Source organism: Seriola aureovittata, chromosome 3 (genome assembly GCF_021018895.1).
Source record: "Seriola aureovittata isolate HTS-2021-v1 ecotype China chromosome 3, ASM2101889v1, whole genome shotgun sequence".
Lineage (NCBI taxonomy): Eukaryota > Metazoa > Chordata > Actinopteri > Carangiformes > Carangidae > Seriola > Seriola aureovittata.
In genome coordinates this window covers 10,394,013-10,408,563 of record NC_079366.1, presented here as the reverse complement: position 1 = coordinate 10,408,563, position 14,551 = coordinate 10,394,013, and the positions used below count along the sequence as shown (strand labels likewise).

The window sequence follows — 14,551 nt, the reverse complement described above, 5'->3', positions numbered from 1 at the left end:
ATCTATATAAGCACTGAACTACCTACCTTCCTCCTGTGGTTTTGACTGAGAGGCGGCAGACCTCAAACTAAGAGAAGGGAAACAAGTTAAAGTTAAGGTGAGAGGACCAACATCACTTATGCATGCCTACACTTAGTTTCAGAGCCATCAGGTGATTGTATTATTGCAGTACAGGGAAATGTAAAGCTTTTTTTTGTCACAGCTTTTTAAAAGAGTCTTTTCATTTATATTTGAATAATAGTATAATAGTAAAATTATCACCGACATCTGATCCTTCTTTTGGCTTTGTAGTTGTTCAACTGTCTGACCAACAGCTGCTCAGTGAAAAAAGCTCTAAAAGTCCAAGGTACACAACTCGCTCAGCACCAAACAACAGACAGACACAGTTGGCGACAGGCTGGTGAACACAGTGGAGCATTTAATGGCTAAAGATGTTTTTCGCAGGAGTTCACAGAGACCAAAACTGAGCTATATTGGGAGAGAAAATATTGGACCAACATTCATCAGGTGGACAAAATGAATGATAATGTTGCTTTGTAACTGCTGGATGTGTAAGTTAGCAACTATTTGCTAATGTTTGCCATGTGAGTTTACAGCAGAAGGTGACAAAACGTCAAATTGTATTCACACCGTGGATCTGCTGTCCCCTCTATCAGAAGGTAACTGGAAATTTAAATTTTTACCCTTGAATCTTAGTAGAAATGAAAGAAACTAGATATGATATATAATGCTTTAAGGGTGGTGGTGTTACTATTAAACAGAGCCAGGCTTGCTTGTTTTCCCAAGCCTTATATTGATTCGATAAGATAGAGGAATCTTTGAAGAAAGCGACCTCACAGATGAGTCATTGTGATTGACTCACCTGTTGACATCTCACAAAGTTCGTGGTTATAAGACTTGTGTTAACAGTTTCTTCAGGACTGCTATGAGTAAAAATGTCACTCTCTGGGGGGCTCCTCCCCCTCCCTGACCTCCTCGCAGCCATTCTGGAGAGTTAGTGACTCAGAGTGATACAGCAGACCCATGCATGTGCATAAAAATAGAGACTGTGTCAGAGGTGATGAGAGCATGCTATACTAATTGCCTTCATGTAACATGATAGCAGAGACTCTGGTGGATCTGATCAAACGTTGATCTTTCATATCGGCAATGACTTTTGAATGAACTTTTATATTTGTTTTACTTTTAACTGCATACAATGGATCCAATTCTAAAATGAGCTACAATGCTACTATTAATGTCACCAGTTTTTTAATCTTTTTAGATCAAAGATTATCTTAATCACACACAACAAAAACACGTACAGTGCCATATTATACTGTATATGGCAGTGGTTCTCAAAGTGGGGTCCGGGGATCACCAGGGGTCCTTGAGAGGGTTCCTGGGGTCCCAGGCAAAAAGGGGATTGATTGATTTTTACTATGATTCCATGCGTAAGTAAAACAATGACAGAATACAGCATATGACTATTTTGTTCATGGGTTTCAAACACTTTCTATAATAAAACATCTAAAAGCACAAATATTATCAGATTGGGGTCCTTGGTCTGATTTGTATCAGTTTAGAGGTCCTCAATGTGAAAAAGTGAGAGAACCACTGGTGTATGGTGCACGGTATTAGTGCTGTTATTTGCATGTGTGTATTCACATGTCTGCGAACAACTATACATAGCGGTCCCTTTGCCTTCTGATGCATTTGCTGTCATCAGATCCTCTCAAGCTTCAGGACAATACAGCAACAAGAGAAAGACACAAGCAGAAACTAACTGGGTGACAGGTCGTTACTGCAAAGTTTCTAAAGGAAGTATGGTCATGTCAGCTGTCAGGTTGTGTGAACATATCGAATAATAACACTTACTCACTTACTGGAACGCCCTGATCGCAATCACACATTCACGCCTGGAAGCTGCTCAGTACAACCACAGTCTGCTGGAGCAGCTGGGGGTCAACGGCACCACAGTGTGTTGATGAGGATTTGGATAAGTGCTGTTGTTTCACTTTTCCCACCCAGATTTAATCCTGCCAAACCTGGGGTTGAACCGTCGACCTTCCAGTCACAACCTTCCCTCTTGAGATCACGTAAACAACTCTCAGCTGCCAAGACGGTCCCTCAATACTGAGTGTTACAATTTCTTGGGAGGAAGTAGCAGTTCATCATCTCAGTGCGGCGTGGCGAAGCTGCAGAGGGCATCAAAGACCTGGTGGAGAAGGCCGAGAAGTCCAGCTACTGGTTACAGAGAGGGGACAGTTTTCCGGATGTCGACACCCCAACAAGGGCAGCTGCAGGAGGTGGCGAGGAGACAACCCCTCACCAGGAGATGCGCTGGGCAGGGGGGTGAAACATCAGTGAATGGTGGCTCCAGCTGACGACCCGGTGTGCACCAGGAAGAACACCACCTGTGCGAAAAACTGTCGAACTGAGGCTTATTCAATATGTTACAAACTTTGAGCAGACTTAATCTCATTCTGGAGAATGTACAGGACAGCAGGGATGTCACCGATGATTATCATTGTAAGCAACTGCAACATACCACAGAGAAGTAACTCTGGTACAAATGTACAGATGCATCAAATGTATGGGGATATGCACTCACACAGAATTATAAGCAAACATTTGTCCTTTATTTGATTTAAAATACAGAGAAAAGAGTGAGATGAGCTGTCAGCTCAGAAGCAGAATAAACCCTGCTCAGTCCAGAGCTTTGGGATCAAGAGCCTGGTAGATGGCAGCATACTGGGAGGCATCCTGAGCAAAAGACTCTGGATCTGGTTCTAAAGACTGCAGCCTCACTGTGAGCTGAGTGGAGGAACCATCTGCATTTCCCTCACAGAAATCAGCCTGAGAACAAATCAGAATCACCATTAAGACTCATTTTTATCTGCGCACTAAACCTTGATTTCTCAAATAATCGTTACAGATTCACATTTAATCCAAATTAAAATTGGCGAATAAGAAAATAATCAACTCACTTCACCCTTGTTTACTTCATGTCTGCTCTCGCCTTCTGAAACAAACAAACAAGATTAAATGTTTTGGAAATGTGTGTGCTGTTTAGGTTTAAGATCACACTGCGGAGTGAAAGCAGTGCGTGTGCACATGTAATGTGCATGCATGTCTTCTGTGTGCATGTGTCACCTCACCCGCGTTACTCCTCCAGTGTCCGTAGAATACAAGAGGGATAAAGGCACAAACTAGAAGAGCCAGACTCACCGATACGATGATGACCACTGTGGTATCTGCAGACAACACAGACAGGCGTGCATCTGTGCTGGTGATCATACAGTTTGATCACAACAACAGGTCCTCCAAACAAAATGACAAACCAGTCTTTAACACACTTTTCACAATCCCCCCATCATGTCCGTCACAGGAAATAGAAAAAAATTTCTTTTGAGTCTGTAGTATTCTCTGCATTCTGGGAGTTATCCTGTGATATCATGTCGTAATTAACTTTTGTGGTGTACCCGCTTTCCCTCAACATGCCTTATACTTATCTGAGTAATTTCCTACAGTACACGTCTACTCACACATTCAAGAGTGAGTATATTCTCTTCAGCTATGGTTTACTATAAGATCCAGACAGCAACACACATTCTTCCAGCTGTGGGAAAAACAGTGACAGCTTTACACGTTACTCACAACAACAACATGTCTTCTGGCCGCATGACACTCTGGAAACTCTGCCTCTTACACAACAATATTTTTTTTTGTTTGTTTTCCTTTTCATTCATTTCAATCATACTTAGTAAATACAGCTAACTGCCTGACAAATGTCAATGGTAAGTGGCCCCCTGGCAGAAGAATTACATCATTACAACATGATCACACAAGTTGTTTCTGCTAGGTGTAATTCACAGCACGGCTGGATGGTGGCACTATGGCAAACCATTCTGGCCAATAATTGGTAAACCATGAGGCCAATAAGGTCTTTTTATTTGATTCCATGACTCAGATTAAATCTGTTCTGCATTCAGTACTGGAGATTTAAATATTTGCTAACAAAACAATCTGGAAAATATACTTTCATCAAATAAAATAAACAAATTAAATCTTTAATAAATGAAAATAATGTGTTTCGAATAAACATCACTACTACATCTACTACTTCACCATCATTGAAAAATGCAAACTCTTTGAATGTGCAAATACTGTTCATTTCAAAAGTTTAACTACTGGACACACAAAGTCTCCTGCTTCATTGGAAAGATCATTATCAGTGTTTGTGAGGCCTCAAACCTTTTCCCCTTCAGCAGATGAATGTCAAAACAGCCTAAAGTGTCAAACTGCGCACGTACTTCATTCTGCAAAGTGAAGCTAAAAACATCCATGCATGATTAAATTATTATTCAAACTGACCAAATCATTATTATTAGGCTGCGTTATAACATGTAAAAAATGTTTTGTCTTGTGGAGCACAGCTGCTGACAGTGAGTGTGATATACCTGAGAGGTTGACTGTTGCTTGCTGGTTTGTCTTCTCTGTAGTGGGCAGCGTTGATGCTGCCGGTGACGATTCAGTGCTGGAATGAGAGCTGCCCTGGGGCAGAGTTTCTGCTTCGGTCTGCAGGGTGGTGGTGGAGGGAGGAGATCCAGGGGGAACAGTGGAAGCTTTGAGAGAGCAGAACGGAGGATGACTGGCAAGGAATACTCTAAGTGTGCGAGCTCATGTGACATTGTTACTGCCTTAGTCTATAAAAGAGTGAAGACGCATCACAAGAAATATAGTACATATAATAATTTCAAACTTTTGAAACAAAAAAAGTAGCCTATTCCCACACTGTCAGCTATATGAAAACTCTGGTGGGCTCAGTATGTTTAAATGCTCAACACCAGGTTTATATTATCTGTTAAAGATCTATTTACACTAATCATCTTCATGTGGTTGATTTGGATTTCAGCTTACCAGCAGACTGAAGAAAAGGAGTTTGATAGAACAGTCCTGCAAAAACTTACCATCTAGGACTATGAGATTGATCTCCTGGTACAGCACACTAAAGGTTTTCCCCACGCCACAGCAATATCTCCCTGCATCCGACCTCTTCAGCTTCTTCATGGTCACGTTGAAGACTCCATCTCCTCTGTCGACCTCCATGCTGTATCTCCCCCGTCGTGTGACGGCTGACCTCTTCCTCTCAGTCTGAATGAGAATGTTTTCTCTGGAGCAGACTCCTTTACAGAAGTACATGTTGCTGTGTTCGGAGCTGTTGTCTTTGGTCCAGCTAACAGAGCACTGGATGGAGACCTCTCCATCAACATGGCCGCTCACCTCCAGCACTGCTGAGGTCTTCACACATACAACTGCAGAATGAAATAAATTGAATTGAAATGAAATAACTTAATTGCTTGACAGGGAAGCTCAATAAAAATGAATGAGCACAGCACTGCAGCACCTCTGCTTGAACATTCATTACGTAAAAGTTTCTGTGAGGTGATGCACAAAGGACTAATAACATCTCTTTTACATTCGGATTTCTATAGAGGATTTCTGTAGTGTCCATTAAATCTAAGGCTACAGGCAGCAGCTGGTTAGCTTAGTTTCCTTAAAGACTGGAAACAAGATTCAGTAACATGGAAAGTAGATCACGTCACACAAAAAAAATGTTTTTATAGTACTCCACTGTCAGCTTTACCGTGCAAAATACCATGCAACCAGAGAAAATGTGCTTTTGGTTGGACCGCAGCCCTATAATGGTGAATGTCACTAATTGACTGACTGATCATGTTTCCACAACTGGTCAGCCGAATGCCACGTGACTGAGTTGAAATGTCCTCATTGGACCTTGATCTTTCATAGTGATTTGTTGCAGGCAGTTTTTTTTGTTTACAGCCTGCAGTGTTGCAAATTTAGTGCATTTGTTGCAAGATTTAGGGACGGAGAGAAAGAAGTCATCGGTAACTGCTAAAGAAACTGGCAGATCTGAATAGCATGTAAGCAACCAGAGATGAGCCTTTACGCTTACTGCAGCAAAGCAACAAAAGCTCTGTTTAGACATAAAGGGTTTCTACCCACTGAAACTAGAGGGCTTTTTATTTGAAATGATTATAGGAAGTGTTGAGTTTGTATGAACACGTAATGCAGTAAAACAGACAGAGGGAATTAGAAATAATGACTGGCCTCTGATAGAAGCTTGCCTCTGTTAAAGTCTAAAACACAGTAATTGAAAGCTATTGTGGATCCCAGAAGGAGGCTGTGCACTTTGTGCAAGACAAACTAATTTTCATTTTACAAGCAAATATAGGTCATAGCTAAAATCATAGCACAGTCTGTCTTTGATTTATGTGTATTGTGATTTTGTCAGTCTATGTCGTGGTTATAAAACCAGGGTTTGACCATGTCCAGCCATAAACTAGGTTTTGACCTCGTCTTGTTTCTGTAAACTATGGCGTCTGTGCTGTAAATTTATTTGGAGAAAAGAATCAAAAAGCAAGTTTGATCTTGGTTCAGTTTTTCCTCGCCCACTATTGGGTTCAATCAATATTCATCTTGACTTATGCAAGTCATCAACGTTTATTTTACATCATCCAAATGTATTTGATCACTCCCTGTGTTTGTTTTTCAAATTGTTTCAACATTTTGTTTTTTAATACATATATTTTTCAATTTACTTCTATATTACAAAGAAATTTGTGTGAGTAAATACAACGTCAAACAACAATATCTTACTTGTTTAATTCAGTAGAATTACCATGTGTTTTTCTGTCAATAAAACATCATAAAAATAGTAATTCCAATAATCGCAGATAACAAAAGAGTAAACTATTTTAGATAATTGGGGAATTGTATGAGATTCATAAGACGAACCAGTGCAGTTCCTCAGTAAATTCACAACAACTCACAAACCACTGTAAGTTTGAATATTATTATATATTAAATATTTTGAATATTAAATTTAGAATGTAACATTCACTGATAAAAAAAAAATCACAGGATGAGATACATCAAAACTCACCTGAGAAGCTACAAAACATGACAAGATGAAGAATCTTCATTCTTTATCCAGGTTAAAACAAACCGAGTAAAAGTAAAATTCAAGCCAGCAGTATCAGAAAGAAATGCAGCACTCTGCTTTAAATATGTAATCTGATTCAGAGCCATAAAACATGAGAACCTTGAAGATCTAGAAAAGCTACATGCAATGATGTGGTTGTCTAGCAAATGACTGCAGCAGCTTGTTTGTCTCCAGCTGGAGTGATCAGTAAAGGGGCATGATTTATGATCCTCAACTTTTTTAAGACAGAGAATATACAGTATAATGTAGATCTCCGGCCCCCTTCTCTCTTCCACTCTGCTCTGAAGAACCAGCTTATTATTGTGATACAGTATAAACTCCTCAGTGTTTACACTATGTTTATTGTTCTGGCTCTTGCAGCTGGCCCTGTGTGCCTGGGTGCATCTACAGTACATGAAGCTGGAGGGCTTCATCAAACTCAACAGGCAGTCTGCTGACTATCAGCGGACAGCCTGAGGGCTGTTTCATAAGGCAACATTACCAGTCGAAGCACACTTACATCAACAAATCAGGCTTTTTTTCAGCTAATTTTGTTCCATACAGCAGATTTAAGTTTGGTCTAGGTCACCATGGTAACCGTATCGTTCCCATCACTGGTTTTAGGCCTAAACAGTGTTACACCTCACCTGTCAGATAGCCTACAACAATTTCTCCTAAGGGACTGTATTCAAAATATTGCAACTCTTCGTATGGCCACTTGAGACTGGCTCCATAAGCGAGTCACTCCCCATAGACTCCCCCAGCCATTACAGCAGAAATTAACACGTTTACAGCCTGGTGCAAAAAAACTGTTTTGGTTTCTATAGCTAATTTCCCCCTTCATGACAACTGTACAGGTAAATTATATATAATTTAAATATATTTTATTTTTTTCAAGGCTTAAAGTTATGCATAATTGAAAGCCTGGCCGCTTTGAGTGACAGGTGGGTGCAGTCAGTGTCTGCTAGGTGTCAGCTGTATTATTGTTTTATTTATATGTTATCAGTATTTAACAGGTATCTATGCCTGCACTCACCTGGCTCGTTACCTTAGCTCGTTAACTAGCTAATCAGCCAGAAAATGAATTAGCCCTGGGTCATCTTTTGAGCAAGACGCCCAGCTGTGCTAACGATGCTAACAGGAGGTATGCTTGCTGCAGTTATTAAAATGGCATGTGCAGAAGTCTCCGCACATGCCCCACCTCTTTGCCCATTTTTGGCTTAGCCTGGAGTCAGGTGGAGTCAGCACTGCCAAGATGGTGACGGCGGAGCAGCAGAAAACATATGGTGATAGCATGGAGGCTATGTCCATCTTTACAGTCTATGGTAATATCCCAATTTGTCTTTTTTTTTCTTTTCATGTACTTTTTTCTTTAAATTTTTTTTCAATGGTTTTATTTAAATTGTATTTTGTTGTAATTGTATGTTGTATTGTATTGTACTATTGACACTATGTCCACAACTATGTTGGGCACATGTCTGTATTGTTTTTCATTAAAGATCGGGGCAAAAAAAAATACAAATGCGTGTTTACATTCTTAGCAAATACACAGATTCTGTCATGATTTTTCCAATACAGAAAAATACAGTGAATCTGTGCTTTGGTATAGTAAGGTTAAGTCAGCTATGGTACAGTTCTCTCTGTTCAGCTCAAAGCCGGCTGATCAGACGGCTACGTATCTGCTCAACGAAGGTGGGTCAAACGCTTCAGTCAAAACTGCTTATACTGAAAAAATTGTCTGGCTGGTATATTACATCAGACCCCTCTCATATTTTATTAAACAGATAAAAGAACTCTTCCTCAGTCTGTAAAACTATTGAATCAGTAGACCTCAATGAAGCAAAGATTGTACTAGTACAGTGCAGCTCAGTACAGATGTGACAATGAGGGTGTCTGTAATGTGAAGGCATTAAAGACCATGCACAGAAGAACAGAAACCTGGACAATGTTAGAATTATAGATAAGTGAATAATCAGGTTATCATATCCTGAATCATTAAAACCTTCATAATATATAAAAGGGACTATAGTGTGCATGCAAAGATATTAATTGAACTGAGTCTAAAGGACTATGATCATGTGGAACTGATGAAATGATACAGGAAATTAGTGTGAAGAAACAGCAAAACGTGATTGAAGATATTCCAGATTGAATTTGCCAAAGCTTCATTATGTGCTTTTAAATACAGAATAAATACTTTTCTTTGTGTTTGTGTTTGTCTTTGTATGAAACTAAGTCACCCCTTCATTTCAATTTGGGACAGTCACACTGTAAGAGCACATTTGCACTTATCTTAAGTATGTAAATAATTCAGTGGAAATCTTCATGTTGCAATTTCATACAAAAAAGAAAATTTCTTTGTCAAAGAGAACCTTTATTACCAACGATAGCTCCGACAAAATAATGCACATATGTTATATATTATTATACACTTATTCTCATCAATCTATCAGTAAAACAAACATCAAACAACATTGGTCATATTTACATTTTAGCCCTGTGAAACGCTGCACTCATTTCATGGTGAGCTTTTTCCCATGTTGGTATTTACACTATGGCTGACGGTGTACACACAGGAGGATCTGCTCAATGACCATGTGTCTGTACTCGTGTGATTTTAACCTCTGCTCGAACATTAATGTAAAACAAAAAAAAATTGTTGGCAGTGTGATAAAGTCCTGAAGGTCATTTTGTTTTGTTCATGATCGCGGGAGGACCTGGGCGATGGTGTCCCGGGCACTCTGACTGAGCCTTTCTGGGAACTTGACCTCATAGTCCACTATCAGGTCACCTCGACGATCAGGCCGTTTGGGATAAGGCAGCCCCTCTCCGCTAACCCGCCGCTTCATACCTGGATGCACGATATCTGTTGTTGACACGGTTACCGCTCTACCGTCCAGTGTGGGTGCATTGACTGTGCAGCCACATAAGGCCTGATGGGATGGAAGGGAAAACAAAAGGGAGAAAAAAAACATTAGTTTGGATCATGAATAGGCACCAATAAAGACTTCATTCTGCTCATTATTTACAGGTGATAACCACAATTCTTAGTTTTGGTCTTAAAGCAAAACTGGGTGTTTGTATGAACAATAAGTCACTAAGTTAAATGTTATCTTAACTTACATCTCTGAGTGAGATCTTGGCTGTGTAAATTATGTCAGAGCCGTCGCGTTTAAACATAGGATGGGGCTTGTCCTTCAGCACAAAGACCACATCAGCTGGAATGTTTCTGGGACTCTCATCCCCCTCTTTAGGAAATGTGATTTTGGTGCCCTCCTTCCACCCCTTCTTTATCTGCACCTCCAGGATTTTATCTTCTGTCCTTACTGTTCGCCCATCAGGGTTCAGTCTTTTACGAGAGATTTTCATTTTCTTTGTGTAACCTGACAGAACTTCCTCCAAGGTCACCCGCAGATCATGAATCACAGGGGGGTCCTGCTGCTTCTTTACAACGCTACTGTGACCACCCATTCCTCCCATACCAGTGCTGAAGGAGCGGGGGAAGCCACCCATTCCACCGGCCCCCATCCCAAAGCGGGCAAAAGGGTCATCAGTGTCCATGTCCTCATCCATGCCCCCATTGCGGGCACCAAAGAACTGTTCGAAGGGGTTACGTCCACCAAAGAACTCAGCAAAAATAGCATGAGGGTCGCCCTGGAAGGTGTAGCTGAAAGTGCCAGGACCACCACCACCTGAGGGGCCTCCGCCTTTCAGACCTGAGTGAGAGAAACAATCAGTCAGCGTTTATCACTAAAAAAGGAGTGAATCTTTGTGTGGTACGTTCCTTTAGTGTGTTGTTCTATTCCTACAGATAGATGAGTGTCGTTCATGAGGGAGACGTCCCTTTACTTTTACACAACTCATAATGCACTACATATAGTATTAGATTTAAAATTCAAACATTTGTTGCTATATGAAACAGTTTATCACAGACAGTGTTATGTTAGGATTTATTGCTGATGCACAATGCAAATACATACACACAAATGCTATTATTAATGCTAGTACGATTATGGCATCTTTCATGTAAGTTATCATACCCACATCAAGGTCATCACAAGAGTCACTGAATCCTGTCAGGCATACATAACGATCCGTGTTATTTTTATGTTTTGATATTGAAATGAGAGTGCCCAAGAAGTAAAGGCGACAGCAAAACATTCATCATGTTAAAACTAATAACAACACAACCAGTAGAGTTTACTGCCAGATGTTCTGTAAATTCAACATGAACAAAATCCCTCTGTGTTACTATTATACTGTTACTATTCCCTATTAGCCTGGGGTCATTCCAGACAAAAACAGGATGTATGTCTGTAGTTATTCATGTGCATTCATACTGATTGCTGCCCAAAAGAAGAACAAGCGGATGTGCAGAAGCTGATATCAAAATCTCCCTTTCAGGTACAACAAAATAATGGCGACTGAGACACTGACAGGAATTCATTTTGGGCTGCTGTTAGCTTATTGATTTACCTCAGATAGTTTTCAAATCGGTAGAACTTGTTTTTGACAAAGTGCAAAATGAACTGCAGCGAACCCCTCCTTAAAAAGTCTGATTAACTTCGCACAACACACTTCAATGTGTGCAGACGCCACCATACCAAATGTGACACAAACCCACAAAACTCTGCAGCTGCTGTGGCAGTTGTTAAGCTGTGTGCCAAAGCATTACTCATCAGCCTGCTTGTTTGGAAATGTTCCTATCTATAAAACCATAATGGATGTATAAAAAAATAGATACGTCCTCGTGACCGGCTGTGATTTAATTGGATATACATTATTACAAACTAAATGTTGTATAGTGTTGCCATGAAAATTATTACAATTGCTTTTACTGTCTAATGCTGCTTTGATAGTTGTCAAATGGAAACAAAACATGAGAACCATGCAAACACGTGCAATGTTGATACGCATGGTATTGTTGCCATGGTAACACATCCGGTGCCATACTGTCGACACTTCCCTTTTCCCGTCATAAATTAACATCTCAAGTATAAAACCGAAAGCATGTCTAAAACTTTTACAAATGCAGATTTCTTACATTCATCTACATGTCTATTCGACGATTCAAAAAGAGGGTCCATGTCCTTCTTTAACTTTCCACAGTTCATAAATAGGTGAGAATATAGGGATAAAGTGTGTGTCGCACGTTTTAAGTTTCCGTGTGTCACAACCACTGACATCAACCTTGCACGTTAATCCCCGCTCGTCCAAGCTCCTCTCCTGAACTCAGGTTTGAACAAAAGCTGTTTCAGACTGTCACTGACTTCTTGTAGAAACATGTAATGCGAGTTTTCCTGTTGGTGAAGCCTCGCCTTTCCTGGCTCAACTACATGCCTGGGCTGAAGGACGGCAGAGGAGAGCTGGGAGCGCCATTACACACAAGATATCATTAATGTCGTCTTAGTCCCATGCAGAGTTGATACTGACATGTTTCAGCCATGCCTGTAGCTGACGTCCATGTATTAACGCAGTGTTTAAGTTATTCTTACGTCAGCTGGTTTCACTTTAAGGACCACCAAAGTAATTGCACAGTTGAAGGAGTTATGAATCTTACCTTCTTCACCAAAACGATCGTAGACATCCTTTTTCTTCGGGTCGCTCAAAACGTCGTAAGCTTCAGCAATTTCTTTGAATTTCTCCTCGGCTCCAGGTGACTTGTTTTTGTCGGGGTGAAAGCGTAGAGCCTGCTTACGATAAGCTTTCTTTATATCGTCCTCAGATGCTCCTTTCTTGATTCCCAAAATGTGGTAGTAGTCTTTACCCATTTTGACCATCCAGCGGCTTGTCTTGTAAGACTTGAAGCTGTTCAGAAACAGCTGTCAGTGAAGTACAGGAGCTGCACTGTTCGTCGGTCCTTCCTCTGTCTCGCCTCACACGGTTGCGCTCCGGGTATTTTCTTTTAAACCCCGTAGAAACTTCCAGAGTTTTCCATAAAGAGCCTGAACTGTCTCAACTGTGACGGTCCAACAGAGACACGCCCAGAGGCACGGCACCTCATGCTGCCTTCAAGCTCTGTCGGAAATAACTGCGGACACTAACTTATATATCTTTATCTTCTCCCAAAACAGCAAACATCGCAACATGGACGTGTACCCTATATGTTCTTGTCTTTGTAAGGAACCGTATAATATTTTAAACTTTTTTGCTGATAATATTGGAGATGACTTCTGTTCCAGTCTTAACGTAAAGAAAAAAATGTACTGTCCCTACGGACATTACTGCCATACCAGACTTTATCGGATTACAACATAAGCGATCACAGTGAATGTCACAAACAACGAAGAAAACCTCAATATGCGAAAACCTACAAAAGCATATTGTGCAAGCTTTGTGAGAAATAATAATAATAAAAACCCAAATAAAACTCACAAAACCCTGCCGCACCGAAGTGGAGCTGTGGATTGACTGCTGGCAGCAGCTTCTGTTATGCTTGGGCATGGCCCAGATTTGAGACTACTAAATCCCCTGCATACTGCTGCTAGTGTGGTGCACAACAGGGACATGTAGGGCAGAACACTGTGGCACTTTTAGAAGGGCAAGGTCATTCAAAATAATCCCAAATATTTCCAATCTGCTCACGCTTTCTTGGACACTTACTCATGTAACACATACTATTTCAAAGTAATTATAGTAAATTATAATGTTTGTTTTTTTTTGTTGTTGTTTTTCCAAAGTCTCTATGGAAGATGTAAAAGTATAAACACACATCACAGTATTATCATTTGTATTGTATGAACTGAACTAATTTATGTAGCCAGACACCAACAAACATCACCAAAATTAAAATTTGAGAGATAACTGAACACTGCAACAAAGTGTATGTGTAGTCCTTCAAAGCAGCATTGTAGCTGCACTGTACAAGATCCATGCTGCCTGTCTTTCAAGCTAAACCCTACCAGAGATGTGTTGTGACAGGTAAAGCATGCAGTATTACAGTGTCAGTGTTCACATTGAATATAGTGCCAAGTTACTGAGACCAAAGAGAACCCTGAATAAGTCACACACCTGTAGACACTTGATGATTGGTTGATTATACCAGAAAATGTTTTTATAGACAGTAAAATAATAAATCATTATAGCCTGCATGTAAAATTTGGAATTAGCTTGAAGAAAAGTGATTACGCCACTTCTATGGGAAATTTATCTGTATCAAGTGAAGCAAAACTTGTTTTTCAGTGATTAGTGCTGTTGCCAGTTAAAAATTTAAATATCACTGCAGATGTGAGTAGCTCTACAGACCCACCCAAATCACAATATGATTTCTTCTTTTGTTTTTTTAAGGTGGAGCTCAGAACAGTCCTGTTTTTTGTAAGTCAGCATTCCCTGTAGGCCTATGTCCCTAACTTTTGATATCAGTTCAAACTATGGGCAAATGTAGTCCTGTATATGTATATTTTGACAATTATGCTGCCTTTGGCAATGTGTGACCCGTGGCCAGGCTCATTATAGAGTATAACTATTGAAAATATAGGAATACATCATTATATATTTGGCCTGGATCATTTTGTGTTTACCCTGTGCTGTCTTACTGTATAAGACAATATTATATTGGGGTAA

General features: G+C 40.2%; 2 protein-coding genes and 1 long non-coding RNA gene across 4 annotated transcripts; 1 reads left to right on the top strand and 2 right to left on the bottom strand.

The window, feature by feature from the left end:
• The first annotated feature begins 391 nt into the window (after window positions 1–391).
• On the top strand, window positions 392–5,038 carry LOC130165211 (uncharacterized). The gene is made up of 3 exons (XR_008826753.1): window positions 392–659; window positions 4,485–4,654; window positions 4,898–5,038. It is a non-coding gene; the product is annotated as an uncharacterized LOC130165211 (long non-coding RNA).
• On the bottom strand, window positions 2,013–6,648 carry LOC130165206 (CMRF35-like molecule 3). 2 transcript variants are annotated; one of them, XM_056370237.1, is made up of 5 exons: window positions 4,953–6,648; window positions 4,443–4,607; window positions 3,141–3,236; window positions 2,970–3,004; window positions 2,013–2,838 (listed from the first exon to the last, which is right to left on the bottom strand). In XM_056370237.1, the coding sequence occupies exons 1-5, from the start codon at window positions 5,182–5,184 to the stop codon at window positions 2,689–2,691; spliced, it is 678 nt and encodes a 225-aa protein (XP_056226212.1). In that variant the 5' UTR covers window positions 5,185–6,648; the 3' UTR covers window positions 2,013–2,688. The 2 variants fall into 2 exon arrangements, with proteins under 2 accessions (XP_056226212.1, XP_056226223.1); XM_056370248.1 differs by having other exon boundaries at window positions 2,970–3,001.
• Window positions 6,649–9,332: 2,684 nt separating this feature from the next.
• On the bottom strand, window positions 9,333–12,966 carry dnajb1b (DnaJ heat shock protein family (Hsp40) member B1b). The gene is made up of 3 exons (XM_056372595.1): window positions 12,549–12,966; window positions 10,112–10,704; window positions 9,333–9,921 (listed from the first exon to the last, which is right to left on the bottom strand). Exons 1-3 carry the CDS (start codon window positions 12,766–12,768, stop codon window positions 9,688–9,690), a joined length of 1,047 nt encoding a protein of 348 aa, XP_056228570.1. The 5' UTR covers window positions 12,769–12,966; the 3' UTR covers window positions 9,333–9,687.
• Between the last annotated feature and the right edge of the window lie 1,585 nt (window positions 12,967–14,551).